We start from the raw sequence: 10770 nt of genomic DNA, 5'->3' as shown, positions 1-10770 counted from the left end.
GTTGTTATACCCTACTGGCTCCTCCCACTGCTTTGTCACTGTTGTTCTACCCTACTGGCTCCTCCCACTGCTTTGTCACTGTTGTTCTACCCTACTGGCTCCTCCCACTGCTTTGTCACTGTTGTTATACCCTACTGGCTCCTCCCACTGCTTTGTCACTGTTGTTATACCCTACTGGCTCCTCTGCCAGTGAGGAGCCCCCACTGGGGGAACGCAGCGATTGCATCCTATACTCCTCCCGCTAAACATTCCCTGCCCGTAGGAGTCACTAGCACAGCAACATGTATTTACAATTTAGGCATTTAGCATTTAACTCATAATCCAGAGTGATTGGAATGAAAGGTAAACACAAGGTACAGTAATACATTAAATGTGTAGAGACCGTGTAGTGCCTCAGTACTCTAGGATCATAGGTAAACCAAGAACCTATCATCAGTCTAAATCAACAACCTCCAACCTCCCATAATTCCCCCCCCCCACACACACACACGCTCCATTTATTAGAAATCCATAACAATGGTATAAATCATAGATATAGTTTTCCGACTATGTAAAAAGAAAAATAATTAATTTTTTTTAAATGTAATTTATTTTTGGGTTCTATTAGATATCATGGAATCACAAACGAGGGACTATGAGGATGCTGGACTGCTGCTGAACTCTCCTTACTTGTCCGTCCTCCGACCAGAGAGAAAGATCGACCTCATAATTTCCCTCGACTTCAGCGATGACGAACCCATGGAGGTAATGCATATAGCAGTTTTAGAGCACTCGCCCTTGAATCATAAGGTCATGGGTTCGATCCCGGGCACCACCAACTCAGTGTATAAGTAGCACAGTTTAGGTGTGGCAAGTGTGGTAAGCAGTGGCGTAACGGAGGGGTAGCAAGTGATGCGGTGCGGGGGGGCCACCAGCAGGGGGGGCCCCGCCTGCGCTGATACAAATATTTTTACAGCAAAAAAAAAGAAAAAAGTTGATTTATATTGGTCAAATAGAACCGAATTAGACCCGAATTAGACCCGAATTAGACCCGCAATTTTTCGCACATGCACGCGCGCTGCGCGCGTGTGCATGTACGTTGGCCTCACGTGAAACTCCCGCGGGTAGGCCCCGCGATTCTGCGTTACGCCAGTGGTGGTAAGTACTGGGAGCTGATGGTACTGTAGGTGTTGCGCTCCACCTCAGCAATCCATCTTCCAGGGGTCTAGTGCATTGAACGTGCAAGTGGCAGTGTGCGGATACATGTATCAAGATTGATCTCGCCGACTTATCAAATTGCTCTTATTTTGAAATTGCCCCGTTTTAGAGGAAATCCTATTTCTGTTGAAGCCAAGCCTTCATGACGCTAGTCGAATGCTCTTGCAACCACTTGAACCCCAGCACCCGTATTGTGGGCAAGGCTTTTGCAGAAACAGCAGATCGACAAGCTCATAACGCATCGCATCGCACTGCGCTGCGTTATTAGCTAGTCGATCGGCTATTTTCAGCAAAAGCTTTGCCCATAAAAAACCATATGGAGTTTAAGTGGTTAAACAATGTACACACTTTGGAATTGCGTTGTCTTTGAACCGCCGCAGCAGTTAGGTGAGTCATTAATTGTGTCATGGCTGGCTAAGTAGCGTTGCGGTAAAGAGAAAAGATGGCACATAAAAGTGTAGTGTGCAATACAGGCACACATCAACCAAATGGCCATGGCTAACGTTTTTTCTCTTTACTGTTATTTATTTAGTCTTGCACCAGTGACTCCTGGATGTGTGCATTATGCACTGCACAACATAACTCTTTGATACAGTAGCGTTGCGCTCAGAACTGTAGCAGCTGTACGACACACAGCCTGCATTCTGATGGATTGTTGTCCAAGCCACCTGCCATCATATGTAATTCTCTGAACGGATTGATTGCTTTTAAACGCTCAAAAATATCCATATGGCTCTGCTGCACTTAACTATGTTACTTGCTCTAAATCAGAACTGCAACGCTTGCTACTGTAGCATACTATTTTTGTCATACTGTATTATAAAACAAATCGCAGAATATCCCCCCTCAAGTTCGGTCCCCCTGCACCCTTGCGCCATCACCACATCCTCCACCCCATCCAGTGTAGCCCTAGTCTGGGAGACTTCGCCTCAGAGCCTGGACAGCAGGGGCGCGGCCACTGCGTTCTGATTCAAATCAACAGCCAATGAAGAAAAGGGGCCGGGATCCACATGCAGTGGGTGTTGCATGTAAATAGGAGCGTCGGAAGCAATTTCTCCTTGAGAAATTGCGGCCACCATTGTTGTGTACTGCTGTTTGCCTCTCGTCGGACTGTTTAGACGAGTTGCACAGCTCTCAGACCGGTAAGAGGCGTGTCCGCTCAGATTCTGAGCGTAAGTTACCTCCCGTCCACAAATACCAGGGCTCTGGCCCAGAAGTTTCCTCGCCCCTCCCGTTTGTATGCGAGAGCTGGCGAAAACTTCTGGGAACTCAGATTAGTGTAGCCCCAACAGCAGAGGCAGCCTTCCTCACCAGCCTATTTAGACTAGTTGTGTCTGAGGCCCTCATGTGACCCCCCCAGCAGGCAATCATAAAGAAGAGGGCACTGGCCATTACAGACTGAACATCTGCAGTATCCTATTACACACGCAGATGAGCTTCCTCATCAAGAATAGCCTGCTCTGGCCCTTACTGTAGTCAGAAGGCAGCAGAGTTATCTGTCCAGTCCAGTGTGTATATATACATACAGTATATATATATATATATATATATATATTTATATATATATCATTATTCATTATATCATTATTCAGGATGAAATAGGACTGTGGCATGCCCACTTTAAATATTTTAAAAAGTATAAAACATATGTGGACGTGCGTACTGGCCTACTGGCGGCATGCACAATTTTTTTTTATGGATAGATAGATAGATAGATAGATAGATAGATAGATCACATAACTCAAGAAAGAATGTGTTCTGATTTGTGTGAGTTTTGGACAAAATCTGTAGGAGTTTTTATTTTATTTAGAGTAGCCAATAAAACATTTTTTAACCCTTTTTCTCTCCAATTTAGTCGTTGTGCCAATTAATTCCTGTGTGTGTGTTGTCACTGCTGACAGTTTTAAAGTACAGCAGTATGTAAGAAAGGCAAATGGATAATCACAAAAAAGACAAAGACCTGTTTCCATTGTGGTCCATAAATATTCAAACAACTGGACAAACAACCAGCGATACAAAAAATTAATAAAATATGCATTAAAATATTTAAACAATTCATGAGAGGACACAGCACCGCTTATACTCCTGCCGCCTAACACTCCCTGCTGACAGGCTCCACCCCAGTCCTTAGGAGTACACATAGACATATAAAGGTAGACGCCTCCTCCGGCTCTAAGGCGTCTATCTCGGGCGCGAACAGCGTTTTACTATCGCTTGGCAGTAGCCTCGGGCTTCTTTCGCTCTGCATTAGAAGAGTTGGGAACGGTGGGCGTTGTCAGATTCTAATACAGCCCAAATACCCAGTCTCATCACTGGCCTCAGTGGCTTGCCTCGTTAATCACTAGATTCCTAACCCGCATCACACAGGTTCGACTCCAGCATAAGACATTATTTCTTCCAACTACCGTGGACTACTTTTTTTATACGGCGATAAAGTATAGTTCAAGCGAACTTTAGCCACGAGAGGCACCACCGAGCGCGCTAAGGCGTGCAAGTTGTCGTGCTGAACGTTGGCGAATGGCCCCGCCCCCCTACCGCGAAGCAATGGTAATTCGCATCTCGGGTGCGCACCAGCTTCCGCACCAGCTTCCGCCAGCTTCCGCCCTCCCTCGGGAAGTTTACGCGTGCGTCACAGAAGGGGACGTTCGGTAGGCCAATCAGAGGCAGGTGGGGGCGGAACTAGGTTTTTATATCTATGGGAGTACATACAGTGACACATATCACCCTCCCCGACCGGCTTCCCTCCCACCAACACTTCCCTCCCACCAATTGTGTTCGTATAGACACTCGACAAAGCCTGGATTCGAACCAAGAAATTGGCAGGTACCTGACCAATGCACCACCAAAACAGCACGCAAAAAGTGTGCTTTGAAGAAAACCAAAATGGAGGAAATTCTTGTCAGGTGGTCTATACGGATAGTTGCGTCATGAGTTGCATCCAGGGATTTGTTTTTATTCAGTTATATTTTTTTTATTGTACAACCTATGGTTCAACAGTTATCGGCCAAAATGTTAAGCAGCCTCTTATAGCGCCACAAGACTCTGGTGAAGTCAGAGGCTGATGGAAATGAAACAGATACTTGAGGCTCCATGTTAGAACATCGAATTTGTGGTATGCTTATATCCTGTTCCTGCAATATTCTGTATAATACACAGAGTATTGCAGGAACAAGATATAAGCGAAAACGTTTTATTTAATTTCTATATATAGAAATGTATTATTTTCTATACATAATAATAAAATAAAACATTTTCGGCTCCACCCACGTAAGCCACCCCCTATCCATGTCGCTGTGACACATTAACCCTAAACACAACCATAACACAACCTTAGCCCTGCATAAAGAACACACCATCAGTAATGATAATTAAATAATAATTGCAGATTCATATCATTAGCATCTAGCTATTTTGAATACAACATAAATACTGTAGCTTTAAATAATAAATCATAATTAATACTTATTTTCACAGACAGTTGAAAAAGCTCATAAAATGTCCAGGGAGCTGGATGTAGCTTTCCCACATGTTGAAATACCCGAAGACGCAAGATCAAGACCACAGGACTTCTATGTGTTTCCAGGAGAAGAAGGCAAAACCCCAACAGTGATCCACATGCCTCTGTTCAACATTGTTAACTGTGGAGGTAACTATTGTATTAATTGTATTGTACATGAAAGTAAACTTGTAATGTCCATCAACACATTTCAAGTGGGTTCACAGGGGTTTGTGATCCTTCAAATAGAGTAGTGAAGTCCTGATGTCACTTACGCTACCCTAGCCTGGTAAACCCTCCCTCCGGAAATCTCATTTCCATTTGATTAGGGAAATGAGATTTCCGGAGGGAGGGTTTACCAGGCTAACGCTACCCCAGGGTCACAGAAGTATTTTCTCTACTGAAAATACCATAGGGTCATTTAAAACACATCACATATCAAATAAAATAAAATAGCTATAAAATCAATATAATATCTTATAAATATCTAATACATCTAATGTAATACAGTGATGTTATTAGGTTTTCAATTAAATGAGTCCCAGGACTCACTGGTGGTCATTTGAATGAGTCCCACTAATCTTAGATTACATGTTACATGTTGGCCTATTTGACAGTGCAGAAGCATAATTGCCTTTGATGCCTATAACATTAACGAGCGTCAACGAGCGTCAGCTGAACACAGACACACACACCTGCCCTCTGCAGTGCTCTAATTTGAAAGTGACTCCAGTCTAATTTCTCTGCAAAAGCCCTTGAATATGAAGGAATATGATTAAGTATTACTGTGATGAAAACTCCCAACCCCACACCATACAGGAAAAACTCCTGTAACTTTCACTAGCCCCCCCCCCCACCCCCCACCCCCCAATAATCGTCCATGGGAAACCCTGTCAACGGTTAGCGATTATTAGCTTACTATTAGCATCGTCTATGGGAAACCCCATGTTAACGGTTAGCGATTATTAGCTTACTATTAGCATCGTCTATCAGAAACCCCATGTTAACGGTTAGCAATTATTAGCAGTGGTGGAAAAAGTACTCAAATTCTTTACTTAAGTAAAAAACTATTCTGCAATATAGAAATACTCTGTTACAAGTAAAAGTCCAGAATTAAAAATGTACTTGAGTAAAAGTACAAAAGTATTGGCATCAAAATGTGCTTTTGTACCAAAAGTAAAAGTCTATGGGAAACCCCATGTTAACGGTTAGCGATTATTAGCTTACTATTAGCATCGTCCATGGGAAACTATGTGGATATATTTCTGCATAACTATCTAATAAACATATGGACCTAAAACTGTCTTGAGTGATAAATAGTATAGTGGAAATAAGTAACCCCAATTAATTGAAATATTCCTTAATGTAAAGTAATAATATTCCCATGATGTGATGAGGGCAAATATTGTTGTCTGGGTAACATTAGAACAATTTGTGTGTGTGTGTGTGTGTGTGTGTGTGTGTGTGTGTGTGTGTGTGTGTGTGTGTGTGTGTGTGTGTGTGTGTGTGTGTGTGTGTGTGTGTGTGTGTGTGTGTGTGTGTGTGTGTGTGTGTGTGTGTGTGCTTTTCCCTCATCTCTGTATATCAGCTGGGCTTAAGGAGTGGAGAGAGAAATACAAGACCTTCCAGCTTCCAACACCGTACAGCCCCGTAATGATCTCTGACCTGATGGGAAAAGCTGCAGAGAATGTGGCAAACAACAAGGACAGGCTGCTGGAGGAGATTAAAAAGGTCATTGGCCACAGCGTGGCGGTCCAGGCACCCTAGGCTGCAATGCCAGCCTGACGGGTACCGCTCATAATTCCGACAACCCACTACTCCGACTACGTGGCTTCCGCGTGCGGTTAGGGTTAGGGTTAGGGTTAGGTATAGGGTTAGGGTTAGGGTTAGGGTTAGGTATAGGGTTAGTAACCGTCGGAAATGCGACATGTCGGCTTCCCGACATGTAACCCAGCCTGACAGCGTGTCGCGAGTTTGAGTCCCGACCGATCCCGATGACCTTTTCTGCGTGTCACTCCCCATCTGTCTCCCCATTTCCTGTCAGTCTACTGTCCTATAAATAACCCCCCCCCCTCATTAATAATGAAAAAAGTTCATTATTAATAGAAAGTCCTAAAACCAAGTGTGAAGAAGATTGCAGATTCCAGGCTCTTAACAAAACTTTCAGTGGAACCAGGGAATGATAAACCATGGAGAATAGAAGGAACAATATAATTAGGAAAATAATATTAATAAAGATGAGATTCAGAGCAGGAAGAAAGAGGTGTACTGTAGGCCATACAGTCACACACAGAGAGAGAGAGAGAGAGAGAGAGAGAGAGAGAGAGAGAGAGAGAGAGAGAGAGAGAGAGAGAGAGAGAGAGAGAGAGAGAGAGAGAGAGAGAGAGAGAGAGAGAGAGAGAGAGAGAGAGAGAGAGAGAGAGAGAGAGAGAGAGAGAGAGAGAAAATGTTCTGATCTATTTGAAATCCTATTGAACTAATATTCCCCCTACTGGAAAAGCTATTGGTCCTTTTTAATCCTATAGGACTTCCTGTCGATAAGATCATGTTTTAAAAAATAATAATAATAACACATTGCACAATCACTTAGTTTGAATGCCATCTTTTGCCAATCGTTGAATGTTGATGATTAACTTTGAATGCCATCTTTTGCAAATCTATGAATGTTGCTGATTAACTATCATATTCTGATTACATAGGCCTATTTGGTTGTAATACACATGGCACACCTTTTTGTTACATTGTCCAATAAAAACAACCTGAAGTACAATATCACTGGGTATTACAGCTATTTTTGTGGCAGTTGGCACTGCAACCTTTAGGTCATACACACCGGGAGTGTTTATTCCATGAAATTATTTTAAACGGCTCTTTCTGTCATGAGTTCATCCACACAGAACGTGAATATAACACAGAGACGATTTATACTCGATTTATAGCATCTTTTATGCTCACGGGTGCTAAACCCCAACCCCCCCCCCCCCCCCCTATTTTACCTCACAAACTAAACTGCTCAAAAAAAGTTCGGAAACTTAACTTCGGTCAATTATATCTCCCCTTTAATAATACCAATTGGTATTGTGTTTTATATCATTTTTATCGGTGATTAGTCACCTTTACAACGAGGTACAGCTTGTAAGGATCGGGCATTCGTAGAATGAGCAACACAGATAAACGTGTGGGTAGCGCCCCCAAAAAATTTGCCAAAAAAAACTTTCCTTGTTCTGTTGGTATTCACCCTTGTTTTGTGTTACTTGGTGGATTGGATTATCTCCCACAGTAATAAGGTAAACAAAACAACAACACATATTGGCCATTTTTACACTTTATTAATTTTACACTCAGTGTCAGAGACCTCAGTAGCGTGTGGAAGATCCATAAGCAGCCACAACAGCTTGGCACCTCCTCCTCATGCTGGTCACCAACCTGGCCACATTTTGCTGAGGGATGGCATCCCATTCCTCAACCAGGATATGTTGTAAGTCACCCAAAGTGGTTCTGTTGGTCACTCTAGCACGTACAGCACGCCCAAGCTGATCCCACAAGTGTTCAATTGGGTTGAGGTCTGGACTCACGGAAGGCCATTCCATCCTCTCCACTCCCAAATTCTGGAGGTACTCTGCGATGATCCTGGCTCTGTGGGGGCGAGCATTGTCATCCTGGAGGATGGCGTTAGGTCCCAGATTCTGGAGATATGGGATCGCCACTGGCTCCAGAATCTCATCCCGATATCTTACTGCATTGAGATTGCCGTCAATGATGACAAGTTCCGTCTTGCCTGTGAGAGAGATACCGCCCCACACCATGACACTGCCCCCATGGAAAGATGTCACACGATCAGTGCAGCAATCTGCATAGCGTTCTCCATGCCGTCTCCACACTTTGATCCTGCCATCCAGCTTCCGCAGACAGAACCTCGATTCATCACTGAACATGACATTGCCCCACATTGCCAAGTTCCACTGTCGGTGCTGTCGACACCAGCGCAAACGGGCCTGACGGTGAAGGGCAGTCATTGCAGGCTTCCTGACAGTCTTATAAGCATGAAGGCCGGCTCTGTGAAGTCTGTTCCTTATGGTCTGGTCAGAGATGTTTCTGTGGTACCGTTGAGCAAATCTTGCCTTTAAATCTCTGGAGTTAAGCCTCCGGTTCCTCAGTGAAGCAAGGGTGAGGAAACGGTCTTCTTGGGGTGTTGTTTTTCTGGGACGGCCACTTCGCGGTCTGTCTTTGACTTCACCAGTCTCACGGAACTTGGTCCTAAGTTTGGAAATGGTACCAGGGCTGACACCAAATAATGCTGCCACTCTGAACGCTGGAACACCAGCTTCCACTTGCCCTATTGCGCGGGCCTTATCCTGAAGGGACAAACGTGGCATCTTTCCACCAGTGTTGGACCACTGCTTGATGCATACAAAACTCAGCAAAGTTGCAAGACCCATGCTCAGGTGCCAGGCACACACCTGTGACTGGCACCTGTGACGGGCACACACCTGCCAGTACTTGAAGCTCAAAACGAGAGTAAATGCCAACAGAACAGAACAGGGAAAGTTTTTTTTGGCAAATTCTTTGGGGGAGCTACCCTCATGTTTAGCTGTGTTGCTCATTCTACGAATGCCCGATCCTTACAAACTGTACCTCGTTGTAAAGGTGACTAATCACCGATAAAAATGATATAAAACACAATACCAATTGGTATTATTAAAGGGGAGATATAATTGACCGAAGTTAAGTTTCCGAACTTTTTTTGAGCAGTTTATATATGATGTCCTACATTTAATTAAGGTTTTTCTTAATCAAAAACGACAGAACAATATTCATTTACATAGTGTTTTAGCACTTCCCTTTTATTCATTGTAACCACTTGAACCTTAGCACCCCTATTCTGGGCATGCCGGTGATCATTCGTCAAACATCGGCTAACATTAGCAGAAACTAGCAAATCTACAAGTTCACCTGTCCTGTTGTGACACACTGTGAGCTTGTAGATCGGCTATTTCCTGCAAAAAGATTTGGTGTGTAGGGAAAAAAGGATGGGGCCAAGGATAGAAGCCTGGGGGACCCCGGGCCAGTGAAGTGGTATAAGTGGTTAAGTGGTTAAGTATATATAGACAATTAATAATATTGCATGTGCGGGCACGGTGGCACAGTCGGTAGTGCTGTCGCCTCACAGCTAGAAGGTCCTGGGTTCGATTCCCGCTGTTGGCGCTGGGGGCGTGTTCTCTCCTCCGCGTCATCAGCGCCCATACCCTAGGTGGGGTTGGCGAAAGGGCCTACTCTGTGTGGAGTTTGCATTTTCTCCCCGTGTCTCCTAGGGTATTTAATACCCTCACAAAAACATGCAGTAATCCTGGTCACTATACTGCCTCCCCCTGGCCAGCCGGGGCGCCTGATGGAGGGGAAAGGAACTGGTTGGAATAACGTGTTCCTTCCACGCACTACGTCCAACCAGGGAAACTCTCCCCTGTCAGGTGACAAGAAGGTCAGACGGCTCTCATGCATTGAAGGAGGCATGAGCTCGGCCCTGGCCTCCCTAGGTTGGCAGAGGGAAGGTAGTGCCCAGGATTACATAGACAATTGGCACTGGGTGTAAAAAATGGGGTTACAAAATCGTGGGATAATTTTTTTTTTTTTAAATAATATTGCATGTGTACCAACATTTCGCTGTTGTACTGAGTGAGTGACAAATAAACCCTCATGAAACTATATTGCTCAGCCCATAGAAAATGAATACTGTACAGTAAACAAAAGGTTTATTCACAATCAAACACAAACATTGGAACAGAGGCGTCATTAATAATGGTGTTATATTATATACGGTATTTAACCAAGGCACAAATAATGTTGGCTATTGGAGGTTTTTTAACATGCCTTTCATACCCATTTTGAATTGAAGCTGTCCTCAAGTGGTATGGATTAAATACCAGTCCATTCACATATTATATTACACATTTACATCACAAGGAAAATAATTAGGACAACAGATAAGTATGCTTTGAAGTTCTAATGTTATTACATATCGCTTAGCAGGTCTTATCGACATGTTTCATTCCAACTACAATTAAAAATAGCATCATGTG

General features: G+C 43.8%; 1 protein-coding gene across 1 annotated transcript; it reads left to right on the top strand.

Moving 5' to 3' along the window:
- Positions 1-612: 612 nt before the first annotated feature.
- On the top strand, positions 613-6460 carry LOC308082959 (cytosolic phospholipase A2 gamma-like; the record flags this gene model as incomplete). The annotated part of the gene is made up of 3 exons (XM_080425039.1): positions 613-744; positions 4672-4843; positions 6282-6460. The coding sequence occupies 3 exons, from the start codon at positions 613-615 to the stop codon at positions 6458-6460; spliced, it is 483 nt and encodes a 160-aa protein (XP_080281165.1).
- Between the last annotated feature and the right edge of the window lie 4310 nt (positions 6461-10770).

Source organism: Gymnoscopelus braueri (assembly GCF_963280865.1).
Source record: "Gymnoscopelus braueri genome assembly, chromosome: 3".
NCBI lineage: Eukaryota > Metazoa > Chordata > Actinopteri > Myctophiformes > Myctophidae > Gymnoscopelus > Gymnoscopelus braueri.
This window is presented reverse-complemented; position numbering and strand designations above follow the sequence as displayed.